The sequence below is a fragment of the Tamandua tetradactyla genome, chromosome 21 (genome assembly GCF_023851605.1).
Source record: "Tamandua tetradactyla isolate mTamTet1 chromosome 21, mTamTet1.pri, whole genome shotgun sequence".
In the NCBI taxonomy this organism is placed as follows: domain Eukaryota; kingdom Metazoa; phylum Chordata; class Mammalia; order Pilosa; family Myrmecophagidae; genus Tamandua; species Tamandua tetradactyla.
The window spans coordinates 54,595,988-54,616,504 of record NC_135347.1 but is presented as its reverse complement, the minus strand read 5'-3'; the positions used below and the strand labels follow the sequence as shown (position 1 = coordinate 54,616,504).

Sequence of the window (20,517 nt, the reverse complement as noted above, 5' to 3'; positions counted from 1 at the left end):
AGAATAGCAAGAAGGAAATACCTGAACTTGCTGAACTGTAACACTGTAACCCAGTAGCTCTGATCTTTGATAATGATTGTATAACTGTACTGAACAAAAAAAAGAAAGTTGCCCATGTTTGTATGGATCTACTTCTGGATGTTTAGTTCTGTTCCAGTGATATATATATTATATATATAATATATATATATGACAATTCTACACTGTCTTAGTTAACCTACCTCTATTGTAAGTCTTAAAATTAGGTAGAGTCCAATACTAGCGGTCAATAAGAGGGAGGGGTGAGGGGTATGTTTGGGGTTTTCTTTTTTATTTTTATTTCTTTTTCTGGAGTAATGCAAATGTTCTAAAAATGATCATGGTCATGAATGTACAACTATGTGATGATATTGTATAGTATATATTCACATACTATACAATCTATCCAAAGTATACAATCAATGGTTGTATACTTTGGATGGATTGTATAGTATGTGAATAGATCTCAAAAAAGATATGTGAATATAACTCAAAAAAATTACATTTTAAAAAAAGATGGCGGGTGGGCCATGGTGGTTCAGTGGCAGAGTTCTCACCTGCCATGCCAGAAACCTGGGTTCGGTTCCCGGTACCTGCCCATGCGAAAAAAAAAAAAAAGAAAAACAAACAAACAATACAAGATGGAACATATTTCATGTTTTTAGTGAATTATAAAACTATACTGAGTTTGCTTAGCTCCCTGTTAATGTACAGCTTCACGAGGCATCTAGAGACACATTTTTTTCCAGATTGGCATTTCCTGGGTCACCCGGTTCTTTTCCAGTAATGATCACCATGCTATATAGACTTGTCTGCTTCCTAGAGGAGCAAGGAATGGTGAAATCAGCAACAGAGAAAACTATTCTTAAAATGTGTTATAAACTCAGTTTAGTTTAATGTGTCAAGTGCTAGAGTATTACACGCAATTTTAGCATAGTCCATTTTTTGGAGGACTCTTGCTGAGGCTGAGCTTTCTTTAGTGATCTCCCAATCAATATGACCCCCACTTCATGTTCAAAAAATACTAAAGAAGAAAAGAAAAGGCAGCTGTCTGTTAGGTTATACAGGATTTATGTGGTATCTTCAAAAACCAATCTGATAAAATTTTCCATTCACTGATTTTAGCTGAGCCACCAAGAAAACAAGAAAATCCTTCTGCAAAATTCTCAATAAGATATTTTCTAAAGACCTGAAGCGTGAAACCTGGATTACAATGGTTGACCAAAAAAAGAAAGTAATTCGTACAAAAACTAAATTAAAACATTAAACGTATAACAATATAAAATTTATTTTAAAACTGCAAAGATTTGACAATATATAAATACCTATGCAATGGTAAAAAATAATTTTTAAATATGTAAACTATAAAATTCAGAGTGAAAATGTTGAGCTTTTAATTCTATTTATAATATTTATATAATGTATAAATTTTTCTATGTTCTCCTTACCGAGAAACTTAAGTTCTTATTGATTGCAAGCTACATGATTTATAGTGCACCACAGAAATAGATGAAAAAAAAACAGACTGAAAGTTCTACAGATTTATCAACTGTACTTACATTATCACAAATATAACAGAAAAACGATTGAAAATCTTCATACCTAGTTATATGTAAATTTTTATACTGTAATGACTTGAGTTTGATATAGAAATGACAAAAGCAATAAAGTAGGCTTTTCCATCTATTCTACACATTTAGATTCACTGTGGTAGATAGCAAAAGGGCCAGAATTATTTCTCGTCTCGACATCCACCAGCCCCAGTAGCTCTACCAATTGACCCCAGATGCACAAACACCTAGCCACGATCAGCTGATCCTGACCCAGAGAAAAAGACCCATCCAGCTGAGCTGAGCCTATCCCTGAAGTATACAAAGTGTCTATCCTACAGAAAAATAAGCTAAATAAATGGTGATTATTCTAAGCCACTACATTTAGGGTAATGTTTTATAGAGCAGTAGATGACTGATACACTTTCTTACAGCTTTTTACCTTTACAGCACATTTGCTATGTCATTGAACAACTGAAGTATATATGAGCACCACTGTATGGAAAAAGCAATCATATACATATCGGCATTTGCATAATGAACATTATTTTACAAGCTAGCCTTCTCTGCATGTTCTTCTAACCATACAATGAGAATAGCTGAAAGGACCTCAGATCCATATTTCATCAAGAAGTAGAGGTATTTCTACTAAATGTTAGTAAATCTTGAAGCTTTTGTTTGTTTATAATATAAAATTCCCTAAAAAACTTTCCAAACAGTAGTCACTTAGATAACAGGAAACTCTTACCTATAATCATCTAACTGTACTAGAAAACGTACGATATCATGATGTGCTTTCAGTACCAGCAGTTCAGTATAGGGGTTCCGGGTTTGCTCTTCATCTACTGTCTGTAAAGAAGACTTCTTGCATTGGAAGAAAACAAAAACAGAAAGAAAGAGAGAGAAAAATTTATCTATGATAAACATCATGTTGGAATATTTTGTATAGAATACATCTAAGAATACAAGACTTAAAAAGCCTTAAGTTACCAAGTTATAATACTATCTATTACTTCCCACAGTATCAACTAAGTAACCATCAGTTCCACATAAAATATTTCTCTTACCACAAACCTAAAATAAATCTACCTTTTTTTGTGAAATATAACACATATTCAAAAAAGCAATAAATTTCCAAGTACATTTTAACGAGTAGTTATAGAACATTTTAAATTTTGGTATGGGTTATAGTTCCCTGGTTTTTTGTTTTTTTCTTCTAGCTGCTCCAAGACACTGGAGACCAAAAGAAACATCAGTATAATGATTCAGCAATCATACTCATTTGTCAAATTCTATCTTCTTTGCTATAGTTCCTTCTATTTTTCTTTTTTTTGTGAAAAATAACATATATACAAAAAAATCAATAAATTTCAAAGTATATTACAACAATTAGTTGTAGAACAAATTTCAGAGTTTGCGATGGGTTATAATTCCACAATTTTAGGTTTTTATTTCAAGGGCTCTAAGGTACTGGAGACTAAAAGAAATATCACTATAATGATTCAGTAGCCACACTTGTTTGTTAAACCCTACCTTCTCTGTATAACTCCACCATCATTTTTGATCTTTTGCCTACTCTTTAGGGGTATTTGAGCTATGCCCATTCTCAATTTTTCAAGTTGGACGAGGCTGTCGATAACATGGGATAGGAGGATGGAATTAGTTGATGTTCTAGAGAGGCTGGCCCCTCTGCATTTCAGGACTTATCTGGTCCAGGGACCCATGTGGAGGTTGTAGGTTTCTGGAAAGTTACTCAGTGCATGGAAGCTTTGTAGAATCTTATATAACGCCTTAGGTATTCTTTAGGATTGGCCAGGATAGTTTTAGTTGGGGTTTAGAAAGCAACTTCTAACCGCAGCTTGCATAAGCGTGACCTCCAGAATAGCCTCTCAACTCTATTCGAACTTTTCCAGCCACGGATATCTCATTTGTTGCACTTCTTTTCCCCCTTTTAGTCAGGATGGCATTGTTGATCCCATAGTGCCAGGGCCAGGCTCATCCCTGGGAGTCATCTCCCATGCCACCAGGGAGACTTTCATCCCTGAATGTCATGTACCACATAGTAGGGAGGGCAATGGTTTCACTTGCAGAATTGTGCTTAGAGAAAGAAAGCCTACATCTGAACAACAACAGAGGTCCTCTGGAGGTGACTCAGGCATACATCCATATTAAATTTTAATACTGCAACTCACTATAAATGTACACAATGGGTGAATTTTATTGTATATAAATTCCACCTCAATAAACTTGACTTTTAAAAAAAATTTCATGAGCCAATCCAACTTAATATTTTAAAATGGGCATTTCTTGATTAAAATTTGGCAGAAACAAAACTGCAGGTGAAAGGAATAAAATATAATAACAGTGCCTAGCCCATTCTAGGCATTCAATACGGATTTGCTAAATGAATAAAGGAAGGAATAAAATCATTTAGAGTCAATGAACTGAACTTTGGATAATAATGGACAACCTTTTTCAGCACAAAGAAGTTAGAATGGTCATTGCTGAGAAACCCTTAAAGATTGAGAGAATGATTAAATGAGAGGGAGGATATATAACTTAGAAGTTAAAATTTAACAAATGATTATGTCTACTGACTCATTATATAGATATTACTTTTTAGCTTCTGGTGTATCAAAATAGCCAGAAGGAAATACCTGAAATTGCTGAACTGTAATCCAGTAGCCCTGACTTTGATAATGATTGTATAACTACACAGCTTTAATCATTCTGACCAAGTGTTGTAAAAACTTTGTGAATGACACTCCCTTTATCCAGTGTATGAGTAGATGACTAATAAAGACATACATGAAAAATAATAATGATAATAATAATCATGATAACAGGTCAGAAATATGGGGGAAAATACCCCTACACAAACTACAGACAATAGTTAAAATACTATTTTAAAAATCTTTCATCAATTGTAACAAATGTGACTACTGTTAAAAAAAACAGAATTATTAAAAAAATGTTATCAATTGTAACAAATTTTCCACACCAATGCAAGTGTTGGTAGTGGGGTGGTGTTTGGGAATCTTGGTTTTTTCTCCATGATTGTTCTGGAAACCCAGAACTTCTCTAATAAATTTAAATAAAGAAAAACCTCTGTCCTTAACCTCTAAACCAGGGATTCCCAACCTTGACATTTTGGACAAAAAATTATTTATTGTTGGGGGCTGTCCTGTGCATTTTTGGCAGCATCCCTGGCCTCTATACATTAGATGCCAGTAGAAAACCCCACACACACATAGGTGTTGTCAATCAAAAATGTCTTCAGCCATTGCCAAATGGGGGGAGCTCAGTTGAGAACCACTGCTTAAACTATCTACAAATTAGGGAAAACCATAAATTCTGATAATGTACAAATTCACAACAGTTATAGAACTGAAGTACTCTTACATGAAGAAATGTACAAATAACATGCACAAATGTTTTCCAAAAAATTCACCCAGAAGCATTAATATTTTATTTATTCCCTGTCTCCTTTCTAGCAGAGGTTCTGATGAGAAAAGCAAAAGTTAGAAATCTGAACACTGTATAAACTGCTTCTCCCAATGAAAGCTTGACAGGCGGGGCAGAACTGGTTAATTAAATTACATGACTAGCCAAATAATCGGGTCAAAACAGAATAGCTATATATGTGTCATGTGTGGACTATTCAGTGATCCACAATTCTTCCATAATCTGATGGATTTCAGCCTAATCTGACATAAATACATTTGTTTTAAAATAGACTGTACACCTCAAATGCAAAGATAGGAGGAAGTTAAAACTGAGAAGTCTGCTTACCACAATTCAGCTTTTTTTTCACTTTTAACAGTCCAAATAAATATTTATGAGAAATAAGAGACTTACAAATTCAGTCGAGTGGTAGATCTCAACATTTTTAAAGTTGCAAAATTATTCTCAACATTTCAAATGTGAATCTCATTAAGGTCTATTCAATTATTCAGACCCCTGCCGGAAGTGTGACTATGGAACTAGAAATAGCAATTAATTATAGAAACATTTCTTTGATTCTGAAACAAATTATTAATTTTTAGAAATAATTATGTACGTTTTATCTTGAGAAAGCACCAGTTAATGCTGGGAAGAGGCACCCATTCAAATGCACCGAAAGTGGAAAGGCTGCATTCAGCACTGGCTCGTTTCTGGTAAATCGGCAGCTTTAAGCTGGCACGGGGCTGGTTTTAGGCGGCCAGAAGACCCAAGTTCTTCCAAGTCCCAACACCGCTGACGAGCAGCTGAGCGTCCTTGCGCCAGTCATTTCCGCCTGGGCTTTACTCTGCCCAGCCACTAGACAGGCCGGTGTGTCCAGGGCCCTGCGGCGGGCCGGCGCTCGGCTCGTCCACACCCGCAGGCCCCGCCTCCGGCCGAGACGCGCCTCGGGCCCCGCGAGCCCGGCTCCTACGGCAGCCAAGTCGGGCAGTTGAGGCCTGAGGGACTTACCTCGGCCAGCCCCTGGGGTTCTCGGCCTCCCCCGATCAGCCATCGCAGCATTCGGCGGCGGCGGCGTCTGGTCGGCGCAGGCCCGGCCGCCGGAACTCGGCAGTCAGCGCCAGACCAACGCCGGCCGGTGCCGCCCTCCACTCGCCCGCGGAACCAAGAGGTGCAGGGCTGAGACCACAGCCCAGAGATTCCTGTGGAGATTCAGTTTGCGCTCCGGGACAGCTGGAGGCCGAGGCGCCGCTACTGCGGCGGCGCGCGACGCGAAGTGAGCAGGCGCGGGGCCTCGAGCGCGCGCCAGGCCGGGAGATCGACCGGCCCCTGGCGGACGCACGCGCATCGCCGCCCAGGAACGGCCCCTCCCTCTGGAATCCTTCACTTAGCAGGTGGTCCAAGACACCTGCCCCCTTTTCCCAAAGAGATGGCTGGAGAAGGTGGAGAGCAGTAAACTTCTGCTTCCATACTGATGCGGGTGTACACGTGTACACCAGAAGAAATCTGACCAACATTTATTGTGTGCTGTGCTAAGGCTTTCCATAAATCCACACGGTAACTGTATATCCCCTATTTCATAGATAAAGAACTGAAGCTTTGAGAGGTTAAGTACTTTATCAGAAGTTAACATCTATGAAGGAGCACCAGTGGGATTGGAACCCGATCTCTTATACTGTATTATCTAACCAACATAGTCCTGAAGAATAGAAGGCATTTCACATCTTTTATTTTGTCTCCTAGATTTTCGTAGGAGGGCAAGGGCTCAGATTTTCTACCTGGCTGCATATAAGAATTATTTGAGTAGTTTTTAGAAATATAAATACCTGGTTTCCACTCCAGACTTATTAAAACATAATCTCTGTGGTTAGAACACAGGAATCAGAGTTTTGGAAAAGTTGTTTGGTTGATTCTGGTAAGTACCAAGATTTGAGAATCACTTGTCTAGGAACTACTTATACATATACTTATACATTATACTTACACATGAAAAGTTCTTGCATATATTCATATATGAATTTGTTACATTCAAAAGAGGCTGCAGTACCAAATTCTTGTAGGAATGGCCAGCCAATGCTTTAATTCAACAAATGTTTATTGTGCACAGATACACTACTGATGCAAAAAGGAATCAAATTAAAATCACAGCTCCCTATATTTTATGGTATGTTAGCTGTAGGCAGCTGCCCAACCCAATTGTGTCTAGAGATTTATGATCTACTGTGAGTTACCTTTGCATTCATTTTGAGTGCACTTGGCAAAAGGAACACTCCAAGGACAGAGAAGGTTGACTTTTGTATGCTAACCCCAGATCATAGTCTGCATGTAGTTGAAAACAGACAAAAATAAACTAGCTCCTAGAAAAGTGGGACTCATCGTTAGTGAAACAAAACCTAGATTTTAGTCCTGGAAAGACAATTTGCTCCAAAGAAAGTAAGGAAACATAGTTGTACACCAGCATAAATATTATCCCTCAGATTTTCCTTATTCTTTGGGGTTCTCTCACTACCACATTATTCTAATTTAAGGAACATGCTGCTGGCCCTTTAAAGCACTAGCCCAGTGGTGAATACTTCCTCCCTTGGTTCCTCTTAGGACAGCTAGAAAAGAATGTTCTAAAATATCATGTAAAATACTAACAGAGAGATGAAGAAGAAATAAAGATGTCTGACATACAAATAATTACCTCATAATATTTATTGAGTACTTATAATGTTCAAGGCACGGGCTAATTACTTTACTTGCTTTGGCCCTTTTGATCCTCACAACTCTGTAAGCACTAAGCACTATTACCTTAACAAGGAATGTGAGGCACAACAAAATTAAATATCTTGCCTAGGTCACACAGTAAGGAATGGAAGAGTCAAGATCCAAATCTAAATTCAGATCCTGTGCTCTTCTAAGGCATACCAGAGCTAGCTGGGCCTCAAGAACTTAGTTCAGTCCCCTGCCATGTGATTTTGTGAAATTTCTCAACAAAACCCTCAAAAAGTTGGCATAACTTTACGAGACAGCCTGGGTCCCTTACTTCCTAGATACTCACCTATCTGAAGTGCAGTTACCCTACCTACCAGCTATAATCTCTTTCCTACATACCATGATTCCTTTCTGGTCAAAACTAAGCCAAATTCCTTTCTTGTCCCAGTCTTAGACTTTCCTCATTGGTACAATTTACTATTTAAAAGACTTTCTTCTTCTTCAGGTTAATGACATCAACAAAGATTTCAAATAAAAACGAGTCCTTACAAAGCAAAGCATATACCTTTAGAAGTCTTAAGCAACTCTTAACTGGGTTTTGGAAGCTTCCTGTTGACAAAGAAGATGGTGTAAGAAGTTCCTGGGTGCCACTGCCTGACAGAATCTTTGAACTAGCAAAAACTGGCAGAGTCATCTTTCTCCAAACTCAAAAAAAAGATTAAAGGGCTGCAGTAACCGGGCAAGTGCCAAAATAAGAAATCACAGCTTTAAAAAATGGTAGGAGAAGTACATGGCACTCTTGCTGGCCCCTCCATCAACCCTCCCCAGCTCAATGCAGAGTCAGCTGCGCTCCCATTGTGCGTCCCTGACCTTGTTATGAAGGAAGCAGAGTAACCCCCATGCATGTGCACATACTGGGATACCTGTATGTCCATGCCAGCCTACCAGGCAGTGGCCTGCAAGACTAAACAAGAAAACTCTCTGCCTCAGTTAGAAAACTTGCCCTGCAGGCATAAGCAGCTTGCAGAAAGCTAATGCAGTATAAGAAACAAGTCAATGTGACCTAGGGCAAAGTATTACCTGCTTTAAGTTATACAACAGTGCATTTGGGAGGAGAAAATCTATTTCGTAGGGAGTTGAAGAGGCATTCAAATTCCTGTGAATAGGGAATTCCTAATGCCATGAGCAAGCACAACCCCAGAATAAGACTTGGGCTCAGAGAAGACTGAGAGGCTCTGCACTTATATTTGCCTCCTGGTGACCTTCTTGACAGCAGGGCTAAACTCTGAAAGAGAGCACTGGCTCTCTGTTGCACAGCCAATTTGCAATGACTGCAAAAAAATGTTTTCTGTGTTGGTTTGTTTTTATTAGTTCCTGACACTCAAGAAAATTACTATTGTATCACAAGCTGGAAACAAACTAAAGGAACACAATTCTCGGGGACTAAGACCCAGAGTTAACAATTTAAAATGTTAAAAAATTATATAGTGTGCAGAAAGATTGCAAAACAAACAGGAAATGACAGCCTTCCCAAGGAACAAAATACAAATACAGAAACCAACAAAGAAAACCAGATTTTGGACATACTGGAAAAAGACTTTTAAGAAGTAAATCTCAATATGCTCAAGAAATTAAAGGAGAAAACAAAGAAAGACTAAAGGATATCAGGAAAACAATGAAGAAACAATATAAGAATCTCAGTAAAGAGATGGATATTTTAAAAAGAAACAGCTGAAAACCACAATAACTGAAATGAAAATTTCCTTAGAGGGTTTCAACAGTAGAGCTAGCAAAAGAAAGTGTCAGTGAACTCCCATACATAATAATTGAAATGATTCCAAATGAAAAACAGAAAGAAAAATGAAAAAAAAAGTGAAAAGTAAGCAGAGCCCAAGAGACCTAGGGGACGCCATCATACCAATATATGTGTTACAGGAGTCTCAGAATGATAAGAGAGAATGGGCAGAAGGAATATTCAAGGAAATTAATGGCACAAAACTTAGCAAATTAAAGAAAGACATGAACATATATATTGAAGAAGCTGAAGAAACCCCAAACAAAACAAACTTGAAGAGAATCATGACAAGAGACACTCAAAATGTACAAATGCCAAGGACAAGAAGGTATGAAGGCAGAGGTATGAAATATTTAAGGTGCTAAAAGAAAGCAATTAAAAACCAAGAATTTTATACCCTTTGAGACTATCTTGCTAAAAGGAAAAAGAGATTAAGACTCCCATATAAACAAAAGCTAAGGGAATGTCAAACTTGCCATACATGAAATGCTAAAGAGTTCTTCAGACTAAAAGGAAAGAGCACTAGGCAATGGAGAGAAGTAGTATAAAGAAATAAAGATCTCTGGTAAAGGTAACTACATGGGTAATTATGAATGCATTTACTATAGTATTGCATTTTTTGGTGTGTAATGACACTTTTTACCTCTTACAGTTTTTGAAATGCAAATGCATAAAAGTAATGTGGTAGTTAGGTGCAGGTGTCAACTTGGTCAGGTGAAGGTGCCTAGTTCTGTTGCTGTGGACATAAGCCAATGGAATCTGAACCTCATCTGCTGCTGATTTCGTCTGCAGTTAGCTAGGAGGCGTGCCTGCTGCAATGAATGTTAGGTTTAATTGGCTGGTGCTTAAATGAGAGAGCTCAAGGTAGCACAGCCCAAGCAGCTTAGCATACCTCATCTTAGCACTCGCAGTTCACCCCAGGCCTTTGGAGATGCAGAAAGGAATCACCCCAGGGCAAGTTGTTGGAATCCAGAGGCCTGGAGAGAAGGCCAGCAGAGATCACCTTGTGCCTTCACGCATAAGAAAGAACCTCAGTTGAAAGTTGGCTGCCTTTCCTCTGAAGAACTACACGTTTTTAATGAAATAAATCCCCTTTTATTAAAAGCCCATCCATCTCTGGTGTGTTGCATTCTGTCAGCTAGCAAACTAGAACAACTAATGATAAACCTATGGTTTGGGGCCTATAGTGAATAAGATACAATTGGTAACAAATACAACAAAAAGGTGGGAGGAGACAGAGATATAGGAATAGTGTATGTGTATGCAATTGAAGTTAAGTTGGCATCAAATCAAATGTGATTGCTACAGGTTAAGTTGTTAAATTTAAGCCCTGTGGCAACCATAAAGAAAATATATGAAAAATATCTGCAGAAAGAAATGAGAAGGAGCTAAAAATGACATACAAAAAAATCAAATAAATGTGAAAGTAGGTATGCTGGTTTCAATTTGTTATGCACCCCAGAAAAGCCTATTTTCTTTTAACCCATTCCTGTGGGTGCAGACCTATAATGGGTAGAAATTTTTGGTTAGATTGTTTCCATGGAGATGTGATCCAGAGCATTCAAGGTGGGTCTTAATCCTTTCCTGGAGTCCTTTGAGAAAAGATAGACTGTAAAAGCCCAGGGAGCATAGAGAAAGAAAACCTCTCAGGAGAAGACAGAAGGACCCACAGGAGCTGGAAGAGCCATTTTAAAACCAGAATCCTGGAGAGAAGGACCAAAAACATCATCATGTGCCTTCCCATGTGATAGAGAAACCCTAAATGCCAGCAGTCTTTCCTCAGAAAAGCCATCTCCGCCTTAATGCCTTAATTCAGACATTCTCATGGCCTTAGAACTGTAAATTTTTAACCTAATAGTTCCCTTTGTAAAAGCCAGTCCATTTCTGGTATACTACATTCTGGCAGCTCTAGCAAACTGAAACAGTAGGCATTAATGGAAGAATTGAGGGATAAAAAAGGTGTAAGACTTATAAAGACCGAATAGCAAAATGACAGAGGAAAGTCCAAAATTATGTGTACTAACTTTAAATGTAAATGGATTAAACTCTCCAGTCAAAAGCCAGAGATTAGCTAATCAGATAAAAAAAGTATGACCCAATTATATGCTATTCACAAAAGACACCTTAAATTCAAACATAAGTAGGCTGAAAATGAATGGGTAGAAATTATATACTGTGCAATTAGGAACCAAAATCCATCTGAGGTAGCTATACTAATATCAGGTAAGATAGACTAAGAGACTAATATCAGGTAAAATACTGTTAAGGATACTGTATACCTATGAATGGACTGATACAACAAAAAGACGTAACTACATATACAGCTAATGGTAGAGCCCCAAGATATAAGAAGCAAATATTGATGAATTTGAAGGGAGAAATGAAAATGTCTATGTTAATAATAAGAGATTACAATACATCATTTCCAATAATGGATAGAACACCTAGACAGAAGATCAATAAGAAAATAGAATAATATAATAAATCAACTAGACCTAACTGACAACAGCATGAACATTTCCCAGGATCAAACATATGTTAGGTCACAAAACAAGTATCCCTAAATTCAAAAATACTAAAATCAATCCAACCATAATAGTACTATATCCTTAATATATAACTCCATTATTTAATTCCTATAAGAATCAGAATACAGTTGATCAAGAAAAAGGTTTATTTCCTGATAATGGACATGCAAAATCTAAAGAGGTAAAGTGGGACAAAAAAAAACAATATAAAGAGGATAAAGGCATATGAGAACAGAGAACGTGTATGCTATTGAAGGTAAGTTGGTATCTCTTCAAATTAGTAGGAAATTGATGTAGGTTGTGTAATATAAATCCAGGGTTAACAGAAAGAAGGCATTTTAAAAACATAGTGAAAAAGAAATGAAAAAGGATCAGCCAGATACATCACAAAAGATCAACTATACTGAAAAGGATATTGCAATAAAGGAAAAGAAAAAAAAAGACATGATGACTAAAAACCAAATACAATATGGCTAAAGTAAGCAATGCCTTTGCAGTATTTACTGAATCAATAGATTAAACTCCCCTGTCAAAAGATGCAAATTGGAAGAATGGATGAAAAGTCATGATCCAACTACACGTTGTTTACAAGTGACTCACTGAGGCCCCAAGACACAATAGGTTGAAAGAGAAAGGATGTAAAAAGATATTCCATGCAACTGTAACCAAAAAAGAGCTGGGATAGCTACACTAGTATCAGACAAAATAGACTTAAGTCAAAAGCAGTTATAAAGACTAGGAAAGACACTCTATATTAATACAAGGGCCAATCCACCAAGGAGAAATAATAATCATAAATATTTATGCACCTAACCATAGCCCTCCAAAATATATGAGACAGACACTGGCAAAACTCAAGTTAGAAATACTTGGAGACTTTGATACACTGCGCTCATCAATAGATAGAACATCGAGACAGAATATGAATAAGGAAACAGAGAACTTGAATAATATGGTAAATGAACTACATCCAACAGACATATACAGAACACTGCATCCCAAAATAGCAGGATTGCATTCTTATCAATCGCACATGGACTGACAGACAATCTATTGGATCGCAAAATAAGGCCCAATAAATTTACAAACATCGAAATTATACGAAGCATCTTCTCTGTCCAGAATGAAAAAGCTGGAAATCAACAGCAGGTAGGGAACTGGAAAATCCACAAATATATGGAAGTTAATTAACACATCCTTAAGCAATTAGTGAACCAAACAAGAAATTGCAAGGGAAATCATAAAATTTTGAGACAGTGGAAAACAAGAACACAACATATTAAAACTATTGGGATGCAGTGAAGACCATGCTGAGAGGCAAATGTATAGTCCCAAATACTTATATTTAAAAAAAGGAGCTGGGCAGGCCACGGTGGCTCACCAGGCAGAGTTCTTGCCTGCCATGCCAGAGACCCGGGTTCATTTCCCGGTGCCTGCCCACGAAAAAAAAATAATAATAAAAAAAGGAGCTAAAATCAAAGACTTAATTTCACACCTGGAGGAACTAGAGAAAGTATAGCAAATTAATCCTGAAGCAAGGAAAGGGGGGAAAAATTAGCAAAGATGAGAGCAGAAATAAATGAAGCTGAGAATAAAAAACAATAGAATTAACAAAATCAAAAGTTGGTTCTTCAAAAGATCAATGAAATTGAGAAACTCTGAAGTAGACTGTGCCAGTTTGAAAATATTATGTACCTTAGAAAAGCCAGGTTTTAATCCTGACTCAATCTTGTGAAGGTAGCTGCTTCTTTTAATCCTAATACTGTAGATTAGATTATATTTTGATTAGTTTTTGTCTCCATGGAGATGTGACACATGCAATTGTGGGTGTGAACTTTTGACTAGATGGAGATGTGACTCCACCCATTTGGGTGGGTCTTGATTAGTTTACTGGAATCCTTTAAAAGAAGGAACATTTTGGAGAGAGTCAGAAATGACAGAAACCTCAGAGCTGACAGAAACTTCACAGGAGAGCTGACACAGATGCGGACACGTAGAGAATAGACACAGATGTTTGGAGATGCGTGGAACCCAGCAGACATCACCATAAGATGTTAAGCAAGCCAGAACCTGGAGAAAGCCAAAAGAAGCCAAGAGATGAAAGCCAGCCTCAGAGTAACAAAGTGAGGAACCCCGACAGGAACAGAGGCTGAAGGTATTGGAGCTCAGGAGCAAGGGACCAGCAGATACCAGCCACATGACTCAGCTGACAGAGGTGTTCCTGACTGTGCTGGTTTGAAAGGATGTATGGACCCTAGAAAAGCCATGTTTTAATCAAAATCCCATTTCATACAATGGCAGAATAATACCTGTTCAATACTGTATATTTGAAACTGTAATCAGATCATCTCCCTGGAGATGTGTTTTAATCAACAGTGGTTGTTAAGCTGGATTAGGTGACGACATATCTCCACCCATTTGGGTGGGTCTTGAAAAGTTTCTGGAGTCCTATAGAAGAGGAAACATTTTGGAGAATGAAGGAGATTCGGAGAGAGCAGAGAACAATGCAGCCACGAGAAGCAGAGCCCACCACCCATTGACCTTTGGAGATGAAGAAGGAAAATATCTCCTGGGGAGCTTCAGGAAACAGGAAGCCAGGAGAAGAAGCTAGCAGATGATGCTGTGTTCACCATGTGCCTTCTCACCAGAGAGAAACCCTGAACTTCATCAGCCTTCTTGAACCAAGGTATCTTTCCCTGGATGCCTTTGATTGGACATTTCTATAGACTTGTTGTAATTGGGACATTTTCTTGGCCTTAGAACTGCAAACTAGCAACTTATTAAATCCCCCTTTTTGAAAGCCATTCTGTTTCTGGTATATTGTATTCCAGCAGCTAGCAAACTAGAAAACTGACACATCTGCCTTTCTTGAGTAAAGGTAACCTCTTGTTGGTACCTTAATTTGGACACTTTCACTTCCTTAGAACTGTAAACTTGTAGCTTATTAATTCCCTTTCATAAAAGCTGTTCCAGTTCTAGTATATCACATTCTGGCAGCTTGCAAACTACCACATAAACTGACAAAGGAAAAAAGAGAGAAGATGCAAATAAATAAATAAATGAGGGGGGAACATTGCTACATTAAATTAAAGGGATCATAAGATGATACTATGAACAACTGTACGCCAACAAATTAGACAACCTAGTTGAAATGAACAAATGCCTAGAAACACACAAACAGGATATGCTGACCAAAAAAGAAATAGAAGACCTCAACAGACCAATTATAAGTAGAGACTGAATCGGTCATCAGAAAAAGAAAACCCCAAGACCAGATGGCTTCACAGAAGAGTCTACCAAACATTCCGAGAAGAATTAATAACAATCCATCTCAAATTCTTCCAAAACATTGAACAGGAAGGAATACTACCTAACTAATTCTATGAGGCATACATCACCTCAATACTGAAGCCAGATAAAGATACTACAAAAAAAGAAAATTACAGAGCAACTTCTCTTATGAATAAAGATGAATAAATTGGGGGTGCACAGGTAGTTCAGTGGTTAGAATGCCCACCTTTCATGCAGGAGACCCAGGTTTGATTCCTGGATCATGCAACAACAAAAAAATCCTCAACAAAATACTGTCAAGTTGAATCCAATGGCACATTAAAAGAATTATACATCATGATTGGTTGGGTTTTATTCTAGGTGTGCAAGGGTGGTTCAATATAAGAAAATCAATTAATATAATATGCCACATTAAGAGAATGAATGGGGAAAAATATACGATCATCTAAATTGACAAAGGAATTTGATAAAACTCAATACCCACTTTTAATGCAATTTTATTGAGATATATTATATATTCACATACAGTATAATCATCCAAAGTGTACAACTAGTGGTTCATAATATCATAATAGAGCTGTGCATTCATCACAATTGATTTTTTTATCTACACACTGGATAAAGGGAGTGTTCTAGTTTGAAAGCTGCCAGAATGCAATATACCTAAAATGGAATGGCTTTTAAAAAGGGGAATTTATTAAGTTGCAAGTTTACAGTTCTAAGGCTATGAAAATGTCCAGTTTAAGGTATCCATGGAAAGATACCTTCATTCAAGAACAGGGTTTCTCTCTCAGCTGGAAAGGCACATGGCAAGATCTGTAGCTTGCTCTTCAGTGGCTTCCCCACTGGGCTCTGTCTGTTCTGTTGGCTCTCGTGGCTCTTGTGCCTCTAAAGCTTTTTCCAAAATGGCTCCCTCTTAAAGGACTCCTGTAAGCAACCTCACCTTGAATGGGTGGAGACACATCTCCATGGAAACCATCTAATCAAAAGTTATCACCCATAATTGGATGGGTCACATCCCCATGGAAACAATCAAAAAGGTCCCACCCAGCAATACTGAATGAGGATTAAAGGACATGGCTTTTCTGGGGTACACATCATATTCACACTGGCACAGGGAGCATCAATCATAATGTTTTTACAATCACACAGTCAACACCCATCTTGATAGAACATTTAGAAAAATAGGAATAGAAGGAAATTACCTCAACATGGTAAGGGACATATATGAAAAAAACACAGGTAACACAATACTCAATGGTGAGAGACTAAAAGCCTTCTCTCCAGATCCATACCAGGACAAGACTGCTCACTGTCGCCACCAAAAGGCATCACTGCCCTGAAAGTGCTAGCGAGAGCAAGTAGTCAAGAGAAAAAACAAAATGCATCCAAATAGGAAAGGAAAAGTAAAACTTTCCTATTTACCAATAACATGATCATGCACACAAAAAATCCTGAAAAATCCACAAAAAATTTACTAGAGCTAATAAATTCAGCAACATGGTGTGGCACAAGAGCAAAAACCAAAAAATCAGTTGCATCTATATGTAGGTAATAAACAGTCTGAAGGTGAAATCAAGAAGATAATCTCACTTATAACAGCAACTAAAAGTGGCAACCAAATATCAACAAAAAATTTAATCAACGATGTTAATGGAAAACTACACAACATTGCTCAAAATAAAGTAAAGAAGACCTAAATAAATTGAAGGAAATTCTGTGTTCATGGATTGGAAGACTAAACATTGTTAAGATGTGAAGTCAATCCAAACCAATTCACATATTCAATGCAATTCCAATCAAAATTCCATGAGCGTACTTTGCAGAAGTGGAAAAGCCAATCACTATATTGCAAATAGCCAAAAACATCTTGAAAAAGAAAAAAAAAATTGGAGGATTCATACTTACTGATTTTAAAGCTTAATTACAGAAAGACAGAGGAAGATCCCTGACTGGAGTAGCTCGAGATTAGCCCTGTTCCACAGGAGGGCAACCGAGGCGGCGATTCAGGAGTGGTGCTGACCTGGGAGAGCCTTCTGCACCACATGCAGCAGCCCTGGTTGCAGAGGCTGAGGAACTGAGAGGCAGAAAGCTGGAGTCTGGAGTGGAGGCGAGGAGGCGAGGAGCTATGGAGCCTGCGGGCGTGCACGGATGGGAATGCTGGACTAGAAAGTAAGCCAGACCGCGTCCTTTGGTCGCTTTACCCACACCAGCATAGCCACGTGACCGGTGATTCACCCCACACCCTATGCACCTGAACCCCCTCACCCTCTCCAATTTCCCACACTGCAGGTGCCCTCACCCCACCAGCCCCCAGTGCACATACCTGCCCCCCACCCCCACCCCAAGGGCAGCCCAACCCACCTCTCCTGCAACCTTCCCAAGCACTGCTTCTCCCTCCCTGTTCCCTGCAGGCTGTTGCCAGGGCATAAAGGTTGTGGGCACTAACCTCCATACCTAGCCTACCCCTGCCCCACCCCCACCCTGCCCATTGTATTGCATAGCCTCAACCCGCCCTCCCTGAGCTCAGAGAATCCATTTAAGGCACTCCCAGGCCCACACATGTGCACGGCCCCCAGTCACGTCATTCAGCTCTGGGAACTGCACTTTACACAGTCCTAGAACCGCACATGCGCACAGCCCTCAGCCTCACTTCCCACCTCTGAGAAAATGCCGACCTGTACAGCCAGGTCACAGCTGCTGCCAATCCACGAAGGTGTAATGCTGACCTGCTGCCACAGCTCTACACATGCGCAGAAAGAGCCCCATGCCCTAGACCCGCGCACACCAGGGTTACACACCCCAGAACGGTGCACCCACACAGCTACATCCTCCTGGCCGCTGGGCGACCACATTCACAAGCATCAGCATAACATCCCCAACCTGTGCCTATGCCTATACCTGCCCTGAAACAAATCACCACACTGAGCGCTCCACCCCATGCCCTGCTCCCTGCTGTACAACCATCCTGCAAACACAAGGCCTTAGACTACTGAAAGAAATCAACTCCCAAAGTAAATCAATCAGGATATCTACATGCCACAGAGACAGGAGGAGATCACTAAGCATATCACAATGCAGACACATATAGCCCTAACTAATGACCAAATCAAAACACCACAGGAGACACAGACGTTAGAACAACTAATCAAAGATGTTCATACAACTCTACTTAATAAAATGAGTGGGATAGCAAATGACATAAAGGAGCTCAAAGAGACAGTGGAAGAGCACAAGAAGAATTTGAAATAATACATAGAAAAATAGCAGATATCACAGAGATAAAAGACTTTGTTGACCAAATAAAAACATACTAGAGGCATACAACAACAGATTTGAAGAGAAAGAAGAAAGAATAAGTGATATAGAGGACAGGATAACTGATTTCGAAGACTCAAAACAGCAAAAGGCAAAAAAGATGGAAAAAACTGAATTTGATCTCAGGGAAACAATAGACAAAACAAAGTACACAAATATAAACATCATTGGTGTCCCAAAAGGAAAAGAGAGGAGTAAACGGCTAGGAGTAGTAGTTGAGGATATAATGGGGGGAAACTTTGCAACCCTCATAAAGGACATAAATATACACGTCAAAGAAGCCCAACAAACTCCAAACAGAATAAATCCAAATAGGCCTTCATCAAGGCACACACTAATCAGTCTATCAAATGTTGAAGACAAGCAGAAAATCCTGAAAGTGGCAAGAGAAAACCAATCTACTACATACAAGGGAAACCTAATAAGACTGAGTTCAGACTACTCAACTAGCACCCTGGAGGCTAGAAGGTAATTGTATGATATATTCAAGATCCTGAAGGAGAAACAGTTCCAGCCAAGAATTCTGTACCCAGCCAAATTGTCCTTCAAAATTGAGGGAGAGATTAAAGTTTTCATAGGCAAAGAAGTCTTGAAAGAATGTGTCAACAAGAGACTGGTCCTACAAGACATACTAAAAGGAGTTCTGCCTGCTGAAAGAACAAAAGACAGGAGAGGGAGGTCTGGAGGAGGGCACAGAATTGAAGATTACCAATAAGGGTAATTTGAAGAATACAAAGAGAAAAAGGGAAAAGAATACACAGATGTTACAAATAAAAAAGATAAAATGGTAGAATCAAGAAATACCTTTTCAGTAATAACTTTGAATGTTAACAGACTAAATTTACCAATTAAAAGATACAGATTGGCAAGATGGATTAAGAAACATAATCCTGCTGTATGCTGCTTACAAGAGACATATCTTAGACACAAGATTACAAATAGATTAAAGTAAAAGGATGGAAAAGATTTTTCACGCAAGTTGTAACCAAAAGAAAGCAGGTATAGCTACATTAATACCAGGCAAAATAGACTTTAAATGTAAAGACATCATAAGAGACAAAGGAGGACACTATATACTAATTAAAAGGTCAATTCACCAGCAAGATATAACAATGATAAATGTCTATGCTCCCAATCAAGGAGCTCCAAAGTACATGAGACAGACATTGGCAAAACTGAAGGGAGTGATAGATGTTTCAACAATAATAGTAGGAGACTTCAATAAACCACTCTCCTCTATAGATAGAACAACCAGTAAGAACAGCAACAAGAAAACAGAGAAGATAAACAACTTGATAAATGAATTAGACCTAACAGACATACATATGTCTTTGTACCTCAAAGCACAAGGTTATACATTCTTCTCTAGTGCTCATGGAACATTCTCTAGGATAGATCATATGCTGGGGCACAAATAACATCTTTATTAACTTTAAAATATTAAAATTATTCGAAGCACTTACTCTGATCACAATGGGATGAATCTGGATTCATGTTCAAAGAATGAGAACATTCACAAATATATAGAGATTAAATAACACACTCTTAAACAACCAGTGGATCAAAGAAGAAATTGCTAGAGAAATCAGGAGCTATCTGGAGATAAATGAAAATGAGACTACAACTTATCAGAACTTATGGGATGTGGCAAAGGCTGTGCTGAGAGGGAAATTTATTGCCCTAAATGCCTATATTCAAAAACAAGAAAGGGCAAAAACTGAGGACTTAACAGCAGACCTAGAGTAACTTGAGAAAGAACAGCAAACTAACCCCAAAGCAAATAGGAGAAGAGAAATAACAAAAATTAAAGCAGAGATAAATGAATGGGAGAACAAAAGAACAATAGAAAGAATCAACAAAAATCAAAAGTTGGTTCTTT

The 20,517-nt window shown here is 38.5% G+C and overlaps 1 protein-coding gene across 8 annotated transcripts in view; it reads right to left on the bottom strand.

Annotated features, from left to right (window-relative positions):
• Positions 1-20,517, bottom strand: part of WDR41 (WD repeat domain 41) — a 297,758-nt gene that overhangs the window by 104,366 nt on the left and 172,875 nt on the right. For 5 of the 8 annotated variants that reach the window (XR_013167159.1, XR_013167153.1, XR_013167154.1 and 2 more), the window contains one exon: positions 2,317-2,432. Coding sequence is in view for 1 of the 8 variants with exons in the window: in XM_077139374.1 (XP_076995489.1) it covers positions 2,317-2,432 (116 nt within the window). In the remaining 7 variants the exon portion in view is untranslated. Of the gene's footprint in view, positions 1-2,316; positions 2,433-6,020; positions 6,327-20,517 lie in introns of those variants that run through there. The other 3 variants (XR_013167158.1, XR_013167157.1, XR_013167155.1) reach the window with 3 other exon arrangements.